At 41.6% G+C, this 26,179-nt stretch overlaps 1 protein-coding gene across 1 annotated transcript in view; it reads right to left on the bottom strand.

Moving 5' to 3' along the window:
- The window catches only part of FAT3 (FAT atypical cadherin 3), an 801,278-nt gene that overhangs the window by 626,781 nt on the left and 148,318 nt on the right, over positions 1-26,179 (bottom strand). Inside the window, 1 exon segment of the mRNA XM_027532628.1 lies at positions 14,287-17,592. Within this exon segment, the coding sequence (XP_027388429.1) occupies positions 14,287-17,575 (3,289 nt within the window). The 5' untranslated portion in view covers positions 17,576-17,592.

Genomic DNA, 26,179 nt, shown 5'->3' with positions numbered 1-26,179 from the left:
AACATGGGGGCTCCAAGAGCAGCAAGTAGTCAGGACAAGGACAAGGACTGTAAGTGAGATGATCCTTGGCTCTGCTACTTGTAGCTTTTTGAAATTAAGCAAGTTATCCAACCTCTCTAAACCTCAGTTCCCACACCTGTAAATCTAGGGTCATGAGACCCTGCCCATAAGTTTAATGTGAGGACTGCATGGGTTCCAGTATGTGCCACACCCTGCGGAGGATCTAACAGACAAAACAGTGCTAGATGGTGGCGGTGGTCCCAACGAGGAGGACAACGGAGATGACTACATCGTGCCAAGGAATGATACGGGGATGTAGGTGAAGGAGACACGCTTTCACAGCATCCTCAGACCTTGGTCTCTCTTCTACCTCCCCTGCATTTCTAGCCCCCAGACTCATGCACACAAAGACAGTTGATAAAACAGCACTCAGGTTTCAAGAAAGAAGAGGTGTTGCAAAGAGGTTTGGCCCACATCGATCAAAGATATGGAGCGCTGGCAGTTCTTCCAGGGCCGTTCTTCGCACCCAGGGATCAGAGAAACAGGAACCATGACACCCTCACAAAACAGAGCCAGTGGGGAAAGTGCCATTTTGGGTAATGTTGTTTTCCAAGTAGCTAAGCATCTAAGTAGGCATCACAATAGTATGGGTTGTGTTTCTTTCTGCTTAGACTTTGTTTGACCAAAGATCTTTCCCAAATACACTGAAATTCTCTGCCCAGCCTCTGTGTACGGCCAAGATCCACTAAGCTCAGCCCGGTCCACTACCCACCCCCACAGAGTTGAGGAGCTGATGCCCCAGGTGGCAGATCTGATCAATAGAAGGTCAAAGAGGGAAAGAATCAAAAGAAAACCTGCTTGTCCAGGCTGACTGGCCCACGACGCAGAGGTTCCATGTGACCTCCCTAGAGACAAGCAGGGTGACTGAGAAACAGGCTGGCACTTTTTGTAAAGCTGTGACCAATTTAATTACATACTCATTTATATCTGGTCTCCCTTTCTGCAGGTCTTGACTTCCTTTTTGCCCTCATACGTGTTCCCCTGGGACTGCACCCTTAATAAACATTAACATGTGCTGTAAATTTTGCCTTGGGCTGTTTCCTGAGGAATCTGGGCCTCTACAATGATTGGGACTCTTAATTATAATGACCAGCTCTTATACTGGCTTCTAATGAAGTGATGGGCTCCCTTTGGGTCAGCCCTCAAGGAGACACTTAGCTGTTTATCCAGCAAATGTCTGAAGTGTAGGGAAGTGATTAAGAGCTCAGATTGGGGCTGGCCTGCCTCATTCAAATCCCAGCTTTATCACAAGCTGGGAAACCTGGACAAGTAACTGAAAACCAAGCTTTTGTTTCTTCATCCTTAGATGTGGGTAAGCAAGTAACGACCTCATGGAATCCTTGTGAAAAGTAAATGATTTAATGCTTTTTAATGCCTGACGCACAATTAACCCTCAATGGGGCTTAGCCACTGAGTTCTCTCACTGTCTGATTAACAGGGTTAGTCCTCATTGTTGCTACTATGCCACCATACAGCAATCCTCTACACTGTACAATCTCTAAGATACCATAGGATCATATCTATTGAATCTAGATAAATGGTGCTGATGACCCCATCTGAAGGGCAGGAATAGAGGTGCAGATATGGAGAACAGACTTGTGGACAAATCGGGGGGAAGGAGAGGGACAAACTGAGAGGGGAGCACTGACATATATATATATACACACTACCATATGTAAGTAAGAAAGCTAGTGGGAGGCCGCTGTAAACACAGGGAGCTCATCTTGGTGCTCTGGGAGGTCACAGAGGGGTGGGACAGGAAGGTGGAGGGAGATCCAAGAGGGAGGGGATATACAGATACACATGGCTGATCCAGTGTTCATGTATGGAAGGGAGAGCTGGACCATAAAGGAGGCTGAACACTGAGGAATTGATGCTTTTGAACTGTGATGCTGGAGAAAACTCTTGAGAGTCCCTTGGACTGCAAGGAGATCCAACCAGTCCATCCTAAAGGAAATCAGTCCTGAATATTCATTGGAAGGACTGATGCTGAAGCTGAAACTCCACTACTTTGGCCACCTGATGTGAAGACATGACTCATTTGAAAAGACCCTGATGCTGGGAAAGATTGAGGGCAGGAGGAGAAGGGGATGACAGAGGATGAGATGGTTGGGTGCCACCACCCACTCAACGGACATGAGTTTGAGCAAGCTCCAGGAGTTCGTGACGGACAGGGAGGCCTGGCGTGCTGTAGTTCATGGGGTCATAAAGAGTTGGATACAACTGAGTGACTGAATAATGGCTGATTCACAACGTTGTACAGCAGAAACCAATACAACATTGTAAAGTACTTACATTCCAATAAAAAAAGAGAAGTCTAGCTTACTAGAATTGTGTGCAAAGTAAAAGTAAGTAAGATCCAGGAAAAAATGCAAGAGTTAACATATATCGGAACAAATTATTTTTAAAGTTTTGTAAAAGGCTCCCCACAGCAATTTTTCTTTACACTCTGCTTCTTGATCATATTCTACCAAATTATCAAGCTCCAAATTAGCTAACTGTACATTTTTGAGTCTTGTGGTGTGACTGTACAATAAGAGTTCTGACTTAGCATTAACACCATTGAGTGCCTACCTTGTCTTAGCTGTGAAACACAGGAGTTTAGTGACTATAAATGAAAGTGTGGCTCATTCTGATTATTTGCCTTCTTGAATAAAACTACCAGCCAGACAGATGGACAAAGGCTGCACTTTTAGCAATTAGAACAATGTTTTAGGAAACTGTTATCCAAAACTAATCACCATGTTGTCAATGCAAGGCTTATTCAGTTTAATGATGCGGCAAAAATTTCTTTAGCAGTATCCTCAAGGTGTGAGAAAGAAATACAGAACTCTACCCAGGTCTGGGGAGAGAAACTGATATGCATGAGAGCAGAGGATGAATATACACAAAAGAAGGCCTTAACCTTGCTTTCCATCACCACAGTCTCACTCAAGATCTCAGAGTCTCATGCTGGCTCATGTATGACATGATATTCCAAGTATAGAATTCTCTATCAAAGCTGATCTCGTCAATGTTTATTTTTAATAATAAGACTTTATCAAAGTGCAGTCAAGGAAATCAGAAACATCCTACCAATGCCAGCAGCCCATGGGGATGGAAATGACCAATTGTGAGATGGGCTGCTGACATGTACAATATAATAGTATTATATTAGATTATCAAAAAACATTGTAATAATAATCTGGAGGCCTTCCCTGGAGGTCCAGGGGCTAAACTCCATGACCCCAATGCAGGGGATCCGGGTTCAATCCTTGGTCAAGGAACTAGACCCTACATGCTACCGCTAAGAGTTTGCATGCTGCAAGTAAGACCTGGGGCAACCTAAATAAATGATTTATCTGTATATAGTATGAAGTGTTCGCCGCTCAGTCCTGTCTGACTCTTTGCAACCCCATGGACTGTAGCCCGCCAGGCTCCTCTGTCCACGGGATTTCCCATGCAAGAATACTGGAGTGAGTAGCCATTCCTTTCCCCACGGGATCTTGCTGAGCCAGGGATCGAACCTGGGTCTCCCGCATTGCAGGCAGATACATTAGTGTGTGAGCCACCAGGGAAGATCATATATGTGTGTGTGTGTGTGTGTGTATACATATATATATATATATATATATATATATATATATATATATATAGTAGAAATTATGGTTAAGTGAAACCCCTAATGATTTAGAGAAACCTCAAAGTCATGCTTTTAGAATAAGATGAGTTGAAGAAAAAGAACTCTGTGACAATCATTAGGACAGCTCTCAAAGGCCATTTTTCTTGACTTCCAGATCCTGGTATATTCTTCCTGCTGCTGCTAAGTCGTTTCAGTCGTGTCTGACTCTGTGCGACCCCATAGACGGCAGCCCACCAGGCTCCCCCGTCCCTGGGATTCTCCAGGCAAGAATACTGGAGTGGGTTGCCATTTCCTTCTCCAATGCGTAAAAGAGAAAAGTGAAAGTGAAGTCGCTCAGTCGTGTCCAACTCTTAGTGATCCCATGGACTGCAGCCTACCAGGCTCCTCCATCCATGGATTTTCCAGGCAAGAGTAGTGGAGTGGGGTGCCATTGCTTTCTCCGATATTCTTCCTAGTAAATTCCCAAATAGGAGTTAAAAAAAAAGTTGGGCCCAAGGAATAATGCAATTCCCTGAGCAGCCAACCACTCAGAAAAGGCAGAGCGCTCAAGACCATCTTTCTTGAACTCTCAGACTTATTCTTCGAATGTTGCTTTGGCTGCACAACTTCAGTGCACCTCCTTTAGATACTTGGAGATATCAGGGAACCTGGATCCACTCACGTGCAACCTTGATCTTATGTCCTTTGCAATGTTATATTTGTTGGTTCAGTAACACACCAGAGAGACAAAAACCTTAAACCTGGTCGAGGTGTCAGCAAACTACAAAGCAACACTAGACTTTGTAGCCTGGCCCAGCTCCAGTGACCCTCCAGTTCTTCCCACCAATGACCTTAAAAATGTCAGAAAAAATGTTCATTTACCAGTACTCATCACAAATGTACATTTAATATGAAGCCATCAAAGCTTCCAAGCCCCAGGAAGGACCCAAGTAATGGTTCACAAGATTACACATTTGGCTTTAGTGGTAAAGAATCCGCCTACCAATGCAGGAGACATAAGAGATTCGGGTTGGATCCCTGAGTGGGGAAGTTCCCCTGAAGTAGGAAATGGCAACCCACTCCAGTATTCTTGTTGGGAAATTGCATGGACAGAGGAGCCTGGTGGGATATAGTCCAAGGGGTCTCAAAGAGTTGGAAACGACTGAAGCAACTTTGCATACATGCAGGCACACTAGGGATCTAAGCGAGAATGAGTTGAAGATATATTAGGCTTACATTTAACAGCTCACCATCAATGCCACGTACAGACAAATTGTTACCAGCTGCCCAGGGTAGGAACGGCTTACCAAAACCCTTCTCCTACCCATTGCACTGAAACACCCAGCACATGGACATGACGGGACAGAGCTTGCATCACCACACGACCATAACCTGGGGTGGCCGGTATTAGAATTACGGCCACTGGGGAGGAGAAACTAGGGACCAGGTGTACAGAGCCAGGAGTTAGCCTGTGGAAAATTCCCCAATCATCAGGCATGCAAGCTTGTAACTGGAAGATTTGGTTCTGAAAGTTTTCTCCTGAAAAGAAGCAAACAAATTTTAAGTGCACCATAAGTTATTTCTTTTCGTTGACTAGATTCTCAGAAATGGAAATTACTAGAATATTTTTGTTTGTTTACAGAGCACAGACCTATAGCAGTCAGTTATTATTAACAGCAAGTATGAGAAATAAACTTGACAGAGATTTTTTGCAACTTTGACAGCAAGCTAAAACTACAAAACACATATAGCACTATCATAACAAGCTCTGTCTTTAGAAAAACATTTCTAAACTCCAAATTAAAAAAATTTGAATAAACCACACTGGGGGAAAAATAATCTTTCAGAACTTTTTATAGAAACAGTTATGAGATTATTATCTTATAAGAGCAATCAAAGAAAAAATGCAACCAAAAAGTATACAGGAAAAAATGTATTAGAAATGTGTGGTAGACACTTTATAAAATACAAACAAAATATTATATAATATAATTATAAATCACATTTATATTTAAAGTAAACATAAAAATATAAACAAAATATATTTTTTCTGAGATTTGTGATACACGTGTTTGTTGACTTTCAAACTCATGAATTACTGTTATTTCTTTCCTCATTCTAAGCAAATATAAAAACTTTGTAGTCATACTGTTTATACATTTTTCTCAAAGAAGCCACCCAAATTGTATGAGTTTCAAGCCTCATAAAACCTGATCCATTTCTGGGGTTACGCATTCCTTGACAATTAAGCCTTGCTGATATATCATCATCAACTGACTTTAATGCTCTGGTTATCTCTCAGACTGTCCTGTCTCCAATTAGAATTTGTAAAAACCATCGCATAATGCCAAAGGGTGATGCCGAGGCCACAGTGAACAGGATAAATGGCCAGCACACGGCTCTCACTTATGTTACGTCACCTGTGTATCCCACAGTAGCAATTACGTGCTTCTCTGTCTCTACTACTCATCCTTGACTTAAACATCTATGCATCTTCTTCAGCCCCAAAGCCTGCAGGGAACCTGTTACTATATAAATGTGGCAGAAGGGAAGGAAGAGGAGGGAAATGAAGAAAAAAGGGAGCAGAGAAGCAGCGGGAGTGAAGAGGTAGACTTTTAAGGAAGAAAGTGTAGAAAAAGATTGAAAATGATTTAAGCTCTGTTTCATATATCATGCAGCTAAATCACAAAGCCTTTATGTTTTTACCATAACATCCGTGTGTGTGTGTGGGTGCTGACCTGTATGCACCACAAATTTTTATCTTAATTCCTTCAATTTTTATTGAAACTTATTCAAACTTTTAGACTCAAAATATTTCTTATTCAGTATATTATTTTACTTGGCATTATTCTCACCAGCATACTGCTTTTTAAAAGCAACTCGAATGTTACCTATATTATGCAAATGAAAATCGGTGAATTTAATCACGCAGAGTTGTCCTAGAGGAGCCACTAAATCATCAAACGTCCAATGGAAAAATTTTGAGAGTCCTAGTATATTCAATAATTCACGTATCAGTGCCCAGAATTTAATATAAATTGAATTGAATCCTACACACAACTCTTCGTAGATTCTGTCGATAAAACAAGCTTTCATAAAAACTGGCAAGCTAAAACTACAGACTGCAGCCCATTTTCATTTTCATTTTCTTTTCAATGAAACACTGTGAATATAGAGGCATCACATAAATATTTATCAAACTCTATAATTCTTCCAAATGTAATGATAAATGAAAGTATCCTTCAATGTGCATATAAAACACCTGCAAAAAAAATTTTTTTAGAAGACTGAAATGAGATACAAGCTACCCAAAGTTACAAACAATAAATTTATCCCAATACCTCTTCCAGAGAGCCAGTGATACATGAAGCAATCACATGATCGCTTTTGTAACTTCTGCTTACTTGGCCTCTGAAATTTCATGCTTTGCTAATTGAAGAAGTAAATATCATTCAGTATCACCTAACACTGGGGAAATCATGATGCTGCTGACAGGAAGGGCCAGGTAAACCATGGGAAACCTCTATTATAAAAACATAAAAGGAAGATGGGCTCAGAGAAAAGACCACACAAGCTTCCAGATTGTTGGCTTGCCCCCCAGTGTGGATTTCCTCTTTATGCTGGTCATTATATTTATCATTTACTAGTTACATGGGGACAATGGCAGCACAGAGTTGATACACAAGGCAGAAATAATTACAGATTTGAACCAAGGGTCCTCTATTAAAGCCCGAATTGCCTTCAGCCCACTGCTAAGAAAAGGTCAAGAAGAAGGCACCTGCTGAAAAGAGCAATAAAAGCATGTTGTTCATTATCTTCCAGAAGCTTCCAATCCTCTCTCCTGCCTGATTTACATGACAACTACTACATTCATCTGAATGTTGTGGAGTGTTCAGAGCTCCTCCGGGAACATTGTATTTCTCTCAGATAATTATGATCAAAAAGTCTAGAGCTAAGGGTAAAACTCCAGAGCCAACAAAAGTTTCTGCTATCACTTGACCCTAACTTCATTCCTCTCCTTAACTTGCTCTGGTCCCAGGGGCAAATTTTAAGCCAAATTCAACAAATCTCTTTTGACCTAGATGGTTAGGGGATACAAATATCACCTGGAAAAAGAGAATGAGGATGGGGAACACCATTTAGTCTGGTATTATCGTGAACTACACCAAAGTTGCCGAGTAATATCTGTCTTACTCCTCAAATTGTCAAAAAAAAGTTGAAAGGGCAAGTTTTTGGAAAAGAAGCTTCAACGGTTAGCAGCCGTCTATAAGACAAAATATGATTTCCAATGCCTCTGAGTATCAGAAAAGGGAAGCTTATATTTTGTGACATTATGCAAGAAACATGATCATATGGAAATTACCCAGCTCTTTCAATATCTGACTTCTGCAATGATAAAAGGCTCCTCAAATTTCTAACAATACAAATGTTTCTCTTCCTGGTTTTGATTTACCCACTCTTGACACTTGATTAGAGTCTGCAGATAAAGAGTATTAGACTCAGCACTGGCAGCTAGCAAACAGTTCTTCGTTTAACTAAATAAATAAATGCTACATAGTTGCATATCTTTGTTCTTTCCCTGGGCACCAGTTGAAATGAATTCTTCTCCCTATAAAAGATCAAGTATAGCATCTCAACACTGGAGAGCTGGAAAGATCCTGATCGCACTGGAGAAGGCCCAGTCTGACACCTGTGGCCTTCTGTGTCACCACAAACTGACCCAGTGCCTTCCGCAAAGGTAGTGCCCACACAACAGCAGATTGTGAAGACAGCAGTGACAGCTGTCATATGCTATGTCAGGCTGTGTTATTATTCGGTAATTATTCATTCCTCTTCCTCCCTTTCTCTGTGAGAGAAGTAGTCCTCTCTGCCCCACATCGATATTCAACTCGATCCCAAGATGGTCTTTGGTCAATGGAATGCAGACCAGTCTTGAATTAAGACTTCAAGAGGCACTGCAAGCTTCTGTCAGCCTCTGGCACTCCTGACCTGACTTTGAGAACGCTACAGCCCAGACAGTGAGTACTCCCTTCAGCCTGGGTCCTGGAGTAGGAAAAACATGTGGAACAGATCATAACTCACACTACAGCCTGCAACAACCTCAACTATTTTGCCAGACCCAAGAGCAAGAGAAGGAAATGGCAACCCACCCCAGTGGTCTTGCCTGGAGAATCCCAGGGATGGGGGAGCCTGATGGGCTGCCGTCTATGGGGTCACACAGAGTCGGACATGACTGAAGTGACTTAGCAGCAAGAACAAGAAAAAAAAAAAAATCTGCTTCTATAAGCCACTGAAATTTTTGATTGTTTGTTACACAGCAATAACACAGAAAACCCTGACTGATACATACACTTAGCAAGGTTACAGTGGCAGACTGGAGCAGAAAAGAGGGGACTAACATGAGATTTGGAGTCCACTTCACTAGACTGTTAAATCCAGCTCAGACAGCTCCCAAATGCTTGACCCTGGTTAGGCAAATCTCACTGAACCCCACCTTGCTGGATTAATGTGACAATTGGGAAGTACCTACAAAGCACTCAGCACAGTGCCTAGCACACAACAGGTACTTGATAAATGGATCAATAATATAATTAGTAATAATGAATGGTAAAATATCTTCCAAAGTATCCATGATTAATGTTCTGAACTAGAAACTATTTGGATTAAATATTTCTTTAATACCAGCTAAATAAAACAGTGAAGTCATTGCAGCTTACAAAAGAATCTAACAGAAAATTACAGTTTAAAATGTACAATGTACTCTATCTAAAACTTCTGAGTAGCCAAGAATATGAATTTTTATTGTGTCAAAGAATAAGAATGTGTTATTTGTGAAGAAAAAAAAATGATTAAATTGCAGGTTCCATCTTCCAGACTGGTCACTGGTCATTTAAACTGTGATTGAATCCACTATAGTTGAAGGCCGCTCAGCTAATCCATTACGGTGAATGTTATTAAACATTTATAAGTGCCTGTACCTGGTAAAAAACTCAAAGGTATGGTTTCGTTCACTGAGTTCCAAAATAGGAAAGAACATAACACTACTAAAGTATAAGTGATGGTCGCTCAGTCGTGTCCAACTCTTTGCAACCCCATGGACTGTAGCCCACCAGACTCCTCTGTCCATGGAATTCTTCAGGCAAGATACTGGAGTGGGATGCCGTTCTCTCTCCAGGGGATCTTCCCAACCCAGGGACTGAACCCAGGTCTCCTGCATTGTAGGCAAAGTCTTTATAATTTGAGTCACCAGGGAAGCCCCTAAAACTACTAAGTGGATTAACTAATCCCAGCATAAGCTGATTCACAAAACAGGAGCACTGCAGTTACTAAAGCATGTAAATAGATTTTTGATTCATCAAGAAAGCATTCAGAAAACTATTACTACTAATGAGTAATATATTGGGGTTGGAAAGCTTACTTAAAAAAGAAATTCATCCAAAATATGAGTTCAATTCCCTGTCTTTCCAAAGAATAAGGAAAAGGAATTTATAGGAAAGATAGAATCTGTAAACATACTCTAAAGAGCCCAGGTAAATTTAGGGTAGTGTTTCTGAACCACATACAGAAGAACAGCTTGAAGAGCTCACATGAAGATTCTTAGGCTCCCATCCCAGAGCAACGGAATCAGAATCCTTGGGAATCAGGCCTGGGGACCTGCATTGTGAACAAACTTTCCAGCTGATTCATGTGCATGCATAAGTTTGAGACCCATGAATCAATGCAAGCCATGACACAAGCTTTGGCAGGAGTCTTCAAGGTTCTTGAAAGACAAAATTCCAAAGAAGTTTAAGCTGTTTTATGCCTGGGGGTCAAATGAAGAGCAGAGTCCAGACTTCAGAACCAGTAACAGTTGTAGGGCTAAATAGCCATTCATTCATTCTGCCAGTGGCTCAAGCCATGATTTTTAGCGCTTGCAGGCAGAGCTGATGGATTATTCAATAGGAGCATAAGCCAAACAGTACAAAGGGATGGCTTCTCTTGTTGTTCGTACATTTGCCAAACTTCTCCCCAACCTTAGCAAGCCCTGGCACAAGTCAAGGCAATCATTCCTCATCAGCTTCTTAGGCTGGGATGTTAAAATCTACAAGAAGTGAGACGGAAGAAAGATGGCTAAGAATATTACCATATAGGAATTCTAGTCTTCATTAAAACATTTCAACATTAAGTCCAAGCCTCTTTCCTGATAACCAGAGAAAAACATAGTTTTAATTCCTTAAACAGGGAAACCATATGAAATATAAAGGAGAAAAATAAATAGTCACTATAGTTTTAAAACTGAGTAATTTTCTAGAAGTTAAATCAGAAACATGGGTATTGAATGCAAAGAACAGAGTACTGAGTTAAGACTGAGAGGAAATGGTTCTAGATATATCCTCAAACAGGTAGGTGACTTTACATAATGCACTCAGCTACTCTTCACCCCAGAGGAGTTAATGTCCTAAGAAAAGAGATTAAGTCACAAAGCAATGTCAAAATGAAAGTGACATTATTATCACTTATGGCAAAATTTATTTTATGCAATCCAGAATATAAGAGAACAAATGCAAAACAGTGAGCTGACTTTTCAACAGAGGCAAAAGACACCAAACTCCTGAAGTCAAAAACACTAACTGAAAAAGGTACATGCACCCCAATGCTCACAGCAGCACTGTTTACAACAGCCAAAGCAGGGAGGCCACCTGAACGCCCGCAGACAGATGAGCAGGTAAGGAGGAGGGATGAGTGGATAAAGAAAGGTGAGTGGAGTGTTAGTCATGCAAAGCATGAAATGATGCCGTCTGCAGCCACATGGATGGACCTAGAGATTATCATACTAAGTGAACGAACAAAGACAAATGTCATATGATATCACTTATACGTGGAATCTAAACAAGTAATACAGATCAACACATTTATAAAACAGAACGAGACATAGAAAATAAATTTATGGTTACCACAGGGGAAGGTGCGTAGAGGATAAATTGGGAGTTTAGGATTAACAGATGTGCACTACTCTACATATGCTGTGCTGTGCTTACTCACTCGGCTGCATCTGAGTCTTCGCAAGCCCATAGACTGTATGCAAAACAGATAAAGAAGGACCCACTGTATACACAGGGAACTATACTTGATATCTTGTAATAACCTATCATGGAAAAGAATGTAAATAGGAATATATATGTATATACATATATATCAGAGAAGGCAATGGCACCCCACTCCAGTACTCTTGCCTGGAAAATCCCATGGACGGAGGAGCCTGGTAGGTTGCAGTCCATGGGGTCGCTAAGAGTCGGAAACGACTGAGCGACTTCACTTTTACTTTTCACTTTCATGCATGGGAGAAAGAAATGGCAACCCACTCCAGTGTTCTTGCCTGGAGAATCCCAGGGATGGGGGAGCCTGGTGGGCTGCCGTCTATGGGGTCACACAGAGTCAGACACGACTGAAGCAACTTAGCAGCAGCAGCAGCATACATATATATAATTGCAAATCAACTATACTTCAATTAAAATAATTTACATAAAGAATTATAAAACCAGCTATAGCATCAAATAACTATACACACATTTTATGCAGTAATACCCAAGATGAAAACAGAATAGTACAAACTTGGAAAATCTCGGCCACTCTCACCAAACTGCTCCTGCTCTTGCCTGCATCAAGCTACACCAAGGTGAAACTTCCTAACAAAACAACCCACTGTGGCTTGATGTAGCCATCTAGGCTGCAGCGGTTACTGGTTCAGCCTGACACCTTACTGTTGACCTACCTACCTATATCCACCTGAGTCCCAAGGTAAGCTTCTCACACTGGAGAAGCACACAAACAATGGGACTGGAAGGACAAAGGACGGTGAGTAATGGCTGGTGCCAGCCATCTCTGAGCTCAGGACTCTAAGGATTTTGACACACATTTCACACTTTATTCTTACAGATTTTAGATCAACTCCAAATTCAAGTGTGTCTAGAAACAAGCAAGGAAGCCCATGCTTGTCCTTAGACTGGAGATTGCAGTGTATTTCACAGTTACTCAGAGCTAAACTTGAAACTAGGCTCCAAGTTATGTATCCTCTCTGAATATTGGTTCATGAATTGAGTATTAAGATTAATGGGACTATTGGAAGAATTAAATGAGACTTGACTGTAAAACCCTTCATACAGTATGTTGCCCATTGCAAGTACTCAATGAAGCCATTACTGTTAATAGTAAACTAGCAGCAGCGAAGATCGCTGCTTTTCCTTTCTCATTTTGTATTTCAAAGGTAAAAATACATTCTAACTGAATGACAAGTTACATATAAAAGATAGAGTATATGATTAAATCAGAACCCAGTTTTCCTGACATTTACCTTTCCTTCTTTGGGGCTATGGATCACTTTTACGGTTTGCACTGGCCACAATCAGAAACCACACATTAAAAATTTCCAATTTAAAGTTTAAATCCGTGATGGTACAGAAAGTTTTGCTACTTCTATCCAATATTGAGACAGCTTCTCAAGCCCTTTTTCTGGTATAACTACTGTAAACTAGGATTGTTAGGACAACCCCTACTCTCTACCTGTTCTCATGATCGTCTCAGCGTCAACACCGTCTTCCTTACTGGGAACAAAACACCCTGTGAGTGTTGTAGAAAATACTGTACTGGATCCAAATGTGTCCCCGCAAATGAAAAGCGCCAACAGGGCCATTCACACGGGAATAGAGAAGACGCAGCCCCTGTCTTGAGATGTCTACAACCTAGAGAAGACTAGAAAAAGATATGCATGTGCTGCAACTGAGGCCCAGCGCACCCATGTAAATGCATAAAAATAAATACTAAGAAAAGAAAAAGTTACTCTGCTGATCAAGGCATGCGCACGCGCACACACACGGCCAAGCACCTGTATGTTTAAAGGCAAATAATGACAATAAGAATAGAAATAAAATACATATCTGTAGCTATGATGATGTGTAAATCAACAGGTAGGGGACAAGAAAACTATCAGGACAATTTTGTCCCACATATTAAAATGTTTCTATAAAATGTAAGTTCTTACAGGTAAAATCTTGAAACCATTTTTTTTAAATAAATAAAATCCACAGCATGCCTCCTCTAGTCTATCATGAAAGTATTTGTAGAAGGATGCCTCCATGTATCAATGGGGCCAATACAGTGCAAACGCCTGTCAGTCAAGGGCCAGAAGTGCCTATGAGACACGAGAGACCAAGCAACTAACGCCAGATCGCTTCAGCAGAACCTGTCTGTAGAGGGAAACAAGAGCCACTTGAAAACTCATTTCACACTACTAATGTAAAACAAACGCAAATGTAATTTACTTTATCAGGACCCTTAATTTAGTGAAGGTCATGAATACACCCAGCAGAGGTGAGGATTACCTACACTTATCAAAAGATAACTTGGTGACAGCGTAGCTGAATAGGAAAGAAACCAGGGACTCCCACTGAAAACCATCAGCTCTCATGTATAAAGAGGTCTTCTTACAAGTCGGTGAATTCTAAGGAAAAGATTTGACTTGGTCACCTCTGCACCAATGCAACCTCATTTGTCATTCCGCTTGAGTTCAAGAATAGCCCTTCACTTTCCCAGTGTTGACAACTGAAGAGACATGAAACAACACTTCTGGCACAAAACATGAAACTTACCACTCTCGTCATCAATATTGAACCTTCCAAGACCACTGCCATCCCTGATGGAGTACTGGATCTCCCCATCCCTCCCCGAGTCCTCATCGTGGGCAGTCACCTGCAGCACGCTGGTTCCAATCCGTGAGTTTTCTTTTACAGAGCCAACAACAGCAAAGTCCGGGAAATAGGGAGTATGGAGGTTTTCATTGACATCCACCACTTCCACCTCCACAAAGGACACAGATGACAGAGAGACAGGCCGCCCTTTGTCCTTGGCCCGAACTGTGAGGTTATAGAACTGCTGCTTTTCATAGTCAAGCTCCCTGCTCAGGCGGATGGCGCCACTTGCTTTATCTATTTCAAATCTCCCGTTGTAATCATTGACCAAGGAATAGCGCACTTGACCCCCCAGTCCCAGATCTGGGTCATGGGTCTCCAGCCAAGCAATGACGGTGCCAACGGGGAGGTCTTCAAGGACCTTCACACTGTAGCTACTGGGAATGAAAGCTGGGGAGCAGTCATTGACATCATCCAAGAAAACCTTCAGGGTGACAACGGAAAAGAGCTGCTGGCCACTTTCTGCCTTGTCTCTGGCTTCTATTTTTAAAGAATAGTTCGCTTTGGATTCCCGGTCCAACTGGTCTGCTATATACACGATTCCAGTGGAGCTATTGATGGCAAACTGCTGCGTATCTGTCAAGACTGAGTAAGTCACTTCACCATTAGAACCCAAATCTTTGTCTCTGGCTTCCACTTGAATAATCTCAGTGCCAATACTTGAACTCTCAAGAATGTTAACTGAATAACTGTCTTGAAGAAAAATCGGGCTATTGTCATTGGCATCCTCCACATTGATGGTAAGCAACCTCCATGAGGACTTTTGTGGATTCCCTAAATCATAGATGGTGATGTTAAGGAGATAGAGGTCTCTGTGTTCTCGATCCATGGGCATAAGGACTTGAAGTTGCCCGGTCTCCATATCGATATTAAAACAGCTATCCATATTCCCATCAGATATTGTAAATAGCACCTTCCCATTGAAGCCAGAGTCGGCATCATAGGCTTTAATCTTCAGGATATTAGCACCAACTGGCAGATTCTCCTTCACAGCCACATCAGAAGGAAATGACTTGTCAAAATGTGGTCCCTGCCGGTTAACTGAATAAAAGTCAAGAAATCCATCTTCTAGATTCAGTTTCCCATTTGCTTTGGCCTTAATGAGGAGCTTCTCTGCCAGCTTTTGAGCCACGCGAGTTTCTCGGCAACTGAAGCTCTTTGAAGACACCTTCCCATGTAAGACTGAAATGTTAACAGACATGGGGTCTGCAAGATTCTCTCCATCAGTGGCTGTAATCCTGAGGGCAAAATTTCCATTTTTAATGCCAGAATTCATCAGTGACTTTTTAAGCTGCAAAACACCAGAGTCTGGGTTTAAATAAAAGAAACCAAGTTCGTTTCCAGAGATGATTTTGTACTTTACAAGCTCCAGCTCGTCAATATCAATCGCTGAGACAGCCGTGATATGACCCCCAACTGGAAAGTCATAGGAGATCACTCCCTGGCAAGCCACTTTTTCAAAGAGGGGGCTGTTGTCGTTGACGTTTCCGACTCGAATAGTCACGTTGACCTCGCTCTCGTGGCGGTATGGCGAGCCCCAGTCAGAGGCTCTGACGATGAACCGGTACGTTTCTGGAGAGGATTCAAAGTCCAGGTCTTCAGTGGTGCTGATGACGCCTGTAAACTGGTTAATGGCAAACGGCAAGACGTTCAGGCTGGCAATACTGTAGGTGATGTACCCGTTTTCTCCTTTATCCTTATCAGAAGCTGAAACTGTCAGCACGCTTGTTCCTACGGGAACACTCTCATTCACAAATGCCTCATACAGCAGCTGCTGAAATTCTGGGGTGTGGTCGTTGGCATCTTCTATGCTGATGGTGACTTGCGTTTTTAAATCTCCTTCTTTGTTTGTCACCCCCAGTCTATAAACCTCCTTCTTAATGGTGTTCAGTGGCTGTGCGGTGACAATCAGACCTGACTGGGGATTGATTTTGAAGTACTGGGCATCCTCTCCAGGGGATAATCTGTACTCCACATCTAGTGGTTCGGGACTTAATTTTACTATAGCAACCACGACACCGGGAGGGGAAAATTCACTAATGCTCACTTCGTACGCGTCTTTCTCAAATCTAATTGGGACAGTGTCTCTTTTGGGGTTGGCGATGTGGACTATCTTGACTGCTGAAAATTTCTGAGGTGACCCCTTGTCTTTGGCTTGAAGAGTGAGGTTGTAGCCATAGGGAAAGCTCTCCCAGTCAACCGGCTTCTTCTCCTTAACCCTGTACTCATTCACCCACTTTCCTTCCTTGGCCAGGAAGAATTGGTCTAAAGGGTCCCCAGCCACGATGGAAACAGACTCAATCTCTCCATTGGCCCCTTCATCGAGGTCATCGGCTGTCACCACTGCATATACAGGCTCTGTGTCCAATGAGAAAGGAACGTGAGCGACCACGTGGAGAGCGGGGGCGTGCTCGTTTACCCGTTCAACGTGAACATAAAGCTTGGCAGTGCTGCTCACTCCATTATTCCCATACAGCTTCATCCCCCGGTCCACGGCTAAGATCTCCAGGTCGTATCTGCTCTTTTCATCATAATTTAATCGTCCGCTTAAGGAGATGACCCCGCTCGTGGGGTGGACTGAAAACAGCTCAACTTTGTTCTTGAAGTAGTAATAGAATTCGCCGTTGGAGCCAATGTCTGCATCTGTTGCCGTCACCTGGGCGACACTAGTCCTTAGGGCTGTGTTTTCTGCGATTGTAACTGAGTAGGTTGTGGGTGAAAATAAGGGTCTCAGGTCATTCATATCTAAAACCTGTATGCTCACTTTGGTCCATGCTTCCAAATCCTCGCCTCGGACAGAGCCTTTGACTATCAATAAATAATTGTCCTGAATTTCCCTGTTCAATATGGCGGAATTGCCACCTTTAGTTCTTATTCTGAGAAAACAGAAATCTGCAATGATGACTTCCTCAGCTTTGAAAAAGCCTTCCTCGTCTCCAGACACTATTCTGTATTTGATGTCCCAGGACAGATCGATCAAGGTGATGCCCATGCGACTCTGGCTGTTGACGTAAGTCCTTGCTGCCGAGTTCTCATACACGGTAGCATTATAAATGGAATGTGTGAAGTGGAAACCCAGGGGTCCGGTCCCAGGAAGCCCCTGAGAGAGTGTAGCCAAAAGCTTGAGAAGCAGGAGAATGAGGCAAGAGGGAGGCCGTGTGCCCACACAGTATCCCATAGTTAGATCCATCACATCATACTTCCATCCTGGAGGGGAAAAACAGAGAGAGAGAAGAGATAAATTAACCTAGAGGATCATAAGAGAAGGAACAGAAGTAACTATTATGAAACAGTGTGTTTTGAAAACTTTATTATAAAATCTTTTTACTAAAACATCAATACAAGAAAAAAAAGTAGAACACTCCCCACTACTAGATGACAAGGAACTCAAAATCACTAGGATTTACACTTATCATGCCCGATTTTTTTGAGCGACACGTCTACAGTGCTGATAGGATTGACCGTCCCCTGGTGTAAGTTTTCTTGCATTCTGAAGGTCAGTTTAGAAATACATACTGCAAGGCTTAAGAAGTTCATTTACGGCTGACATAATATTAAATTCTAGGCAATTATCCTAGGGAAATAATTAGACAAGTGTACATTTACAGGACAGTTTAAAATACAAAAATTGAAAAAACATTAATTGCTTATCAATTGAGAAGCAAATGCTGTGTGGCACATTCTAGAAAACAAAAGACTCTGCAGCCATTAAAAATAATGACTGAAAGCTGTGTATTTTCAGATGCAGTAAGAATATAACACTACATGGAAAAAAGAGCATAAAACACTATATGTGATATGATTCTATTAGGACTTAATCATTTATATATAGGACTTAATCATATATATATATACTGCATTTTTACCTTTAAAATGAATTAACTATGTTGTGAGTTTGGGGAGCATCTTGCATCTTCTAATATTTCTTAAATCAACATTGTACATCAATGGTTGTGTAATTACTTTTTATAATTAGGATCTTTAAAGAAATGTATTCGAAGTATTACCATCTTCTGTCGTGTTGAATTTTAAACTGATCAAGAGTTAGGCATAAGCCAATATGATGAAGATTAACAAAACATCACTTAACAAACCAAGCAGGGAGGACCATCCCTAAGGAGTCACCTGATCTAAGCGATATTCACGAGTGGACTGTGCCTCTCAGAACAAGAGAGGAAAGGAAGATTTTGTGCAAGGAAAATTTAAAGAATGACAAGAGATTTATCTTCTTATGAGTAATTGAAGGAATTACTTCCAATTATTTTTATCAGCTACTATTAAATTTCCACAGTCACCACAGCTCTATGACTGTGTAGAAGAAAAGATTAAAAATATTTTCCTATTTTAACTGTAAAATCTGTCAAGTGCTTTAAAAACAGAGAAGGGGAATGCTATTTAACAGGAAAGAGCTATCTATTTATACGCTTTGGCTCAGATTTTTAGAACAACCAAATGTATGAGTTCTTCTACCAAGACATACTCACCAGACCCTCACATTTCCTTTCTCTGTCTCTTGTATGGGAAACAGAATGGAAGAGAAGAGGAGAAAGGAAATGAACCCTTCTGCAGGCATTCTGTGACTTAGCTGCTTTGTTACATTTAATCCCCGCAACACCCTAAAGTACTACAGCACCCAACTACATGTTAGAAAATTGAAAGCTAGAAGGCTGTTAACCCATTTGGCTGGAACACTGGCCCATCCAGTTTCTCCCAGCAGCAGAGCAGCATCTCAAACCCTGGTCTTTCCTGCTCCAAAATCTGTGTTTTTTTCCCATCACACCATCAGTCTTCCTAAATTCTCTATCAACATAAGAAAGAAAGAAATTATTAAGGCTTCCCAGAAGCACATATTACTTTAATTCTACAGAACTAGTCAGTATTTATCACTGATGGAAAAACATAAAACTTACCCACTTTCTCTATTTGGTTACCTCCATTCTGGTTTTAAACTAGTTACAGTCACTGATTGTAAGCTGAAAAATCCCCTGGGGAAGTTTAGTATCTTCAAATATTACCAAATTTTCTGTAGCTTATAAAAATATCCATGGTTGGCAAGGCACATATTATTATAATTTTTTGTAGATAATAACATCAAACCTCACTTTCCTAATAGCAGAGTCTGAATTAGAACTCTGACTCTCTCCATACTCCACAGTGCTTTCTCATTTTTTCCCCAATTCTGCCTTCCAGGAAACTCTCATAAGTGAAATTCTGGGCCTGCATTTGCACAGTTCTTTAATACGCCTTGCTGCTATCATCAGATGCAGCACCTAGGAGACACTGAATAGGTGAGAAAAAGAGTACAGTTTAATATAGGAATTTCATAAGCAAAATAAAGACTAAAAATAAAGCATGCTGATGTAATGACCTTTCATATAAGAAGTTAATTTCACAGGCAGTTCCTCTGGCTGTCTGTCCTTGGGAAATGCTCCATGTTCTAAGTTATGTGCAAAGAAGCAGCTTGGAGGCAGAAGTTCAAATATCCCTCCCAGGAGAGTGAACCCCAGGGGACTAGTGCAACTGGGGGTACCTATCTGTGGAGTACGCTCAGCTGAAAGAAGGGATCCTTAGGGAGTACAGATAGAAACCAGGAGAAGCTTTAATAAGAACCCACATGACTTTAGAAACTCTTTCAGTTCACCATCTGAGAATGGTGAACTTCCAAAACAGAACAGGCATTTTTACGTTCACTATGAACACAGTGGAAGGAGACCGGTGTTTATAAGAAAATAATCGAAGGCATGCAGACTCTCGTAAGGTAGAAAAGAGGTTACTCCCAGCATCTCCGGGGAAATGCAAATTCTGTTTCTGCCTCATTACCTACTCACCAGTCCTCCCTGGTGGCTCAGACAGTAAAGAATATTCCCGCAATGCAGGAGACCCAACTTCGATCCCTGGGAAGGGAAGATTCCCTGGAGACAGGAATGGCAGCCCACTCCAGTATTCTTGCCTGGACAATTCCATGGACAGGGGAGCCTGGTGGGCTACAGTCCATGGGGTCTCCAAGAGTTAGACATGACTGAGTGATTAACACTTTCATTTTTTCAAGAGTCTATGTCCAGGGCACTTCCTGTGGTTTTACCCAATACATCACCCAAGGAATCTGGACTCTTCGGTCACCAGAAAAGAAAACCACTCCAATGGTGAATTCAGTTCAACTAAAGTTTTCTTAGTCTGTCCCCACATTTCCACCCTAAGCCCAGCCTGAAGGAAAGCTGTTAGGATGTGCCAAAACTGGACACAGTCCTATTCCCAGCATCGATACCAGCATGTACCAAGAACCACGTACCACGAAGAAGGTGTACAGTACTGGTGTACTGAACACGATACTCTTTCTAAAGTTTTTACCAAATTTGTTACAATATAGCTTTCGGTTTATGTTTTGGTTTTTTGGCTGTAAGGCATATAGGATCTTAGCCCTCTAACCAGGGATCAAACCACACCTCGTGCATTGCAAGGCCAAGTCCTAACAACTGGATGGCCAGGGAAGTCCCCGCTGAACACGATATTAAGGGAGGGAAGTAAACAGAGACCCAGAGGCCTGTAGTATGCTCAGCTCCCAAATCCTCCAAATAAGCACATCTTACTTCAGGAAAGAGAATGAAGAAATTATACAAATTCAAAGGAGGCCGAAGGGCTTCCTAGGTGGCAGTAGTGGTAAAGAACCAGCCTGCCAATGCAGGGGGCACAAGAGATGCGGGTCTGATCCCTGGATCAGGAAGAACCCCGGGAGAAGGGAATGGCACCCCACTCCAGTACTCTTGCCTGGAGAACCCCATGGACAGAGGATCCTGGGGGCTACAGTCCATGGGTTGAAAAGAGTCGGACATCACTGAGGGCCTGAGCACACACAGACAAAGGAGGCTAAAAGATAATCTGTTTCACTCTCTTGAGTTTACAGGTGAGGAAACTGCTACCCAAAAATAGGATGAGATCCCCTAACATAAGGTCTCAGATCTCCCAGGTTCTAGACAATACCAAATGGAAAAGTTTGCCAACTGAATTAGTTTTCCTTTGAGTTTTATTACAATTTTCACTCTGTGGTTTATCATCATTTTGCAGTTATCTTTGTTTTCTAACATCTTATTACTCCCCCTGGAGTTACTCCCTCCTCTAAGTAGTTAACTGTTTATAAATAAACATTTAAGTGCCCTGGGGGAGAGTTACTTTTACAAACCCTTCTGGTGAATCCGTCAAAACAAAAGATGTTGTCATAATATGAAAAAACATTTCATTTTAACTATTCGAAAATGATATTTTTGCATACTGAGTTTATTTTTTTTTAGCAAGATACACTGCCGGAATATTTTTCTTATAAAGCAGAATTAATGATCTTAAATGCAAATGAAAAGACTTTCAAACCCTACTGAAATCGAATTGTATTCTTGTGTTCTAAAATCTGTATTTAACTTCAAAACCTGGAGCAGGACTGAGTTTTCAACTTCAGTTGTTAAAACGAAAATATCTCATGAGGTTTTAGTATTTTTAGTTTTGTAAAAAAAAAAAAATATATATATATATATATATATATATACAAAACCCTATATGGCACAAATTAATTCAAAAGCTTGCAGTTTTCTCCATCAATTTAGAAAATAAAGGAGTGCCAGAAGCGAGAAATTCTGTAAAATTCTGTAAAGTAAGTGTTAAAATAAGACTTGGCTTCCTTTTTTTAGTATGCAAAGATGACTGTTAAGATGTTTTCTTAAAAAAAGAAAAGAGTCCTGCTTTTCCACACTGGGGACAAGCTATTTGTGAAACCCGAGTATGAGACTGATGCTGTTTGAGAAGCTCTGCACATTGATTTATTTTACTGCTTCTGGATTATTTTAAAGAAAGCACTTAGTTCCCAACCTTGGAGCCTATTTTCTACGACTTAGTAACATAATCAATAATTTTTGATATAATCTCTGAAGAGATCATCGAGTCATCAATCTTGGAGACACTTCCTTTCCAGAGGCAGCGCAGCGTGCCTCACCGCCCGGCCCTGTCCGCTCAGATGGAGGTTCTCAGGCTGGGCTGCAGAAGGGCAGGGGGTTTCCTTTCCAGGGATGAAAAAACACCACAGACCCCAGGGCAGAGAACAGCTCCTACAAAAGCCACCTCTCTGTGAGCCTTGGCTCGGAGTAAGGCTCAGCTTGCTTGGGGAACCTGGGGAAGCTCCATTTTGCCACCATTAAACTGGGCTCCTGAAACAGCTGGGATTTCGGAACAGTAAAACAGCGCTTTAGAAAAGCATTCTATTTTTAGTTCATCTCTTCCTATCTTACAGATTTTTGAAAGGAGTTGATAAGCCAGACAGAGATGGTGCTTGGGGAATGAGCTCTGAGAGCCTGCGAGACAAAGTCAGTATCCAAAGGGCTTCCCCTTCACAGGCATACTTGACCAAGATGCCTTATGTGAGAAACGCAAAGGTAGCTCAGGTGAGGGCTGTGACTGAGTCCAGAACCTATGCAAACCCTGTGTGTACAGTGGTTCCAGAACACACGCTCTGGTGCCTGACCGCCTGGGTTTGAATCCCAGCACTGCTCTTGAGTAGCTGTGTGACCTTGGGCAGGGTATTTAACCTGTCAGTGCCTCACTGTCTTCAACTATACAATGAGAACGATAGTGCCTACTGAATTGGATTTGAGTTAATAAATATAAAGCACTTAAAACAGTCCACAGCACATGGTAAGGTACAATTGCTATCCATTAATATCATTAGCTAAGACAGTTTTTAGAGAGGACACAAATCTGTGAGTCACAAATGCAGGATGAGGGAGGAAATTTGCAACCTATGCTGACATTTTCTTTTTCAACAAGAGAATCCACATCAAAGGTAAAGGAAAGGATTTCGTTTTACTAACAGCAAAGGGCCACTTCATGAGACCCAAAGGTGGCTTTGCCACTTACTGGCTGGGTGACTTTGGGGTAACACTTAAAGCTTTTCAAATAGGGCTTATCTTTAAAATAGGGGGCTTATACCAGTTCCCACTCTTATGAAACAGGCTTACAACCGTGTTGGGCACACAGTAAATGTTCCACAAATATGAACTGGCATTACAGTAAGTCCCCTACACACAAACGAGTTCCATTCTGAAGCACCTTCATAAGTCCAATTTGTTCATTAGTCCAAGTTAGCTTAGGTACCCAAGTGACACAATCAGCTATACAGTACTGTAATAGAATAGGTTTATTAATACTTTTCACACAAATAATACGTACATAAGAAACAAACACAAAAAATAAAGACAACATATTTCATATTATAACACAGCACCTTGAAAAGTGCAGTAGTACAGCACAACAGCTGGCATACAGGGGCTGGCACACAGGTTCACATCTTTGAAAATCTGTAACTCAATGGTTTGTGTGTAGGGGACTACTGTATAATTATTAAAGTGTTCATAAGAAGGGATACAGAGCAGAACGTAACTGAAAACTGGGATAAGGATAAAGGGTCAAGAAGAAGACGATTCATGGAGTGTGTGCATGCTGAGTCACTTCAGTCGTGTCTGACTCTTTGTGACTCTATGGACTGTAGCCTACCAGGCTCCTCTGTCCATGGGATTATCAAGGTAAGAACACTGGAGTGGGTTGCCATGCCCTCCTCCAGGGGATCTTCTCAACCCAGGGACCAAACCCGTGTCTCCTTTGGCTCCTGAATTGCAGGTGGGGAGCAGTCCATCCTTAATAGGAAAGCCACTCTTCCACAGACCCAGGCCCCTGCCATGGGTGGCGGCAGAGCCAGGGAGAGGTCTCACGCATGGTGACTTGGGCTAAGGACTCTTGCCACAGTTCTGTAACTTATTTCCAACTCCTAAGCGTACACTTTCAAACTTAGGAAACCAGAGCTGCATTAGGAGCTACTTCTTAGACTTGGCATTTAAGTCCTGGGGAGTTCTAGCAGGATTTCTCCTTGCAATGATGAGACCCAGCACAGCCAGATACTGCTAAACCCTATCTTCTACAGCAGCTCATTCCAATATGGCTTAAATTACCACCCTCATGACATTACTTGATGTTCTGGGTCCCTGCTCCTGAAATCAGTTTCAGACTGTCTGTACAACACACTTGGGAATAAAGTTTTACTCTCTGGCTGATGCTAATGGCTGCCTGAAAAGTAGAAAAAAATGTTTGTTGTATAGTTTTTATTAATACAAACCGTTGTAGCTAGAGAGTCTACAGGATAATATGCTAGGTGTTTGGGTCACAAATAATCCATGTCATGCCATTACTCAGAAGATATTATGATATACTAAACCAGAGGCACATAAACCCACTGAGGACCACAAAACTGTCTCATGCAACACCCCAGGTTTAGAGTTGGGGAAACACACCAAGAAAGGTTAGGTGATTTGGACAAGGTCACACAGATTGCCAGTTTAAAGCAAAAAAGCTAAAAACCAGACCTTAGATTTCTACTGTGAATTTGTCTCATTGTTATTAATTCCTTTATAATATAGGTCTCCACTGGTTTGACTCTTCTTCCTTGATTTAGCTAAACTGTACATACTCAATGAAGCAATCCCAGAGATACCCCTCTACTCAATCCACAGTGAGCTCCACATCTAAGGTCGCAATTCTTAAACTTGAGCAAATATCTGAAACATGGCAGGACTTGCTAAAGCTCACATTGCCGGGCTCCCCTCCAGAGTTTCTGGATCGGTTGGTCTCCAGTGGGGGCTAGGAATCTCATTTCTAACAGGTTCCCAGGAGAAGGTGGTCTCGGGCAATCAGCGCTCTGAGGACCACTTCTCTAAACTCTGTCTGTATTTTATCTATATGCACCTCCCTTGATAGCACTGCCTTCCTTGTGTTAAAATTTCCTACAAGGATTTGTAAATTACATAGTGCACTGCAATCTGCCTTGTTTCTTCTTCTTAGAGTATTTAACAAATGCCTTGAAAAGGCAAAACTTCAATCAAATTGTGGAGTAACTCGTGTCTAGCCAGTGTACGCTGCAACTCCACAACATGCTCCAGGGAGGGAATGAAAATGAGCCTTAGACAAATCAGAGATTACAATCATCGAAACTAGAGACCCTGGTGAAATAGCTAGTCCACGATTTCCCAAACTGTATCCCATATCACTCTACGGACTTGTGAATATGTGTGTAACTAAAAACATTTACGGAGACACTGGTTAAACAAAGGTAAACAGATTTCTTCATTTAGAACTTTTTGGAGTCTTTAGTATGCTCCAAAATAAACTTCCCCCATCTCCCTTCCTTAGTCATCTCTAACGATTTCATCCTGCAACAATTTTTCCTGCTTTGTAATCTCCATAGGAAAGCACAATCTATATTTATCATTTCCACTATAGAAATAAAGTTCCCTGATACTCGGTCAGGAATCAGTAAACGCTTGTTGTGTGTACAGGCATATTATGTAAATTGTGATTCCAAGGAATATTATATACACAATTTCTAAAATCTTTTTGATTATGAATTTCCTCCCCATTCCTCTCCCCACACTGCCACCGGCAAGAGAAGAAGGAATATTTTGTGAATACAGTTGGGGAAACACTGATCAAGTCCAAGTTAGATATTGTGGCCTAGACAGGTCAAACAGCTGCCCGGAAGGCTTTGAAGGCGGGAGGTAATCCCAGGATTCTTGAGACTGGTTCATTATTCTTGCTACATCATAGCACAAGGTATGCATTCTCATTTCAACTAAGCAGGGATTTATCCTTGAAGAAACTGCTTCAATGCTTATCACATAAACACATCTCCATGCTTCAAATGAAGGCTGTACATTTGCTTTTCTCATTGAAAAAAGGCAAGTTAAGAATTTTCACAGTCCTCTATGTT

The sequence above is a fragment of the Bos indicus x Bos taurus genome, chromosome 29, assembly GCF_003369695.1.
Source record: "Bos indicus x Bos taurus breed Angus x Brahman F1 hybrid chromosome 29, Bos_hybrid_MaternalHap_v2.0, whole genome shotgun sequence".
NCBI classification, from domain to species: Eukaryota; Metazoa; Chordata; class Mammalia; order Artiodactyla; family Bovidae; genus Bos; species Bos indicus x Bos taurus.
Note: the sequence above shows the minus strand (reverse complement) of the source record. Positions and strands in the feature narration are given on the sequence as shown.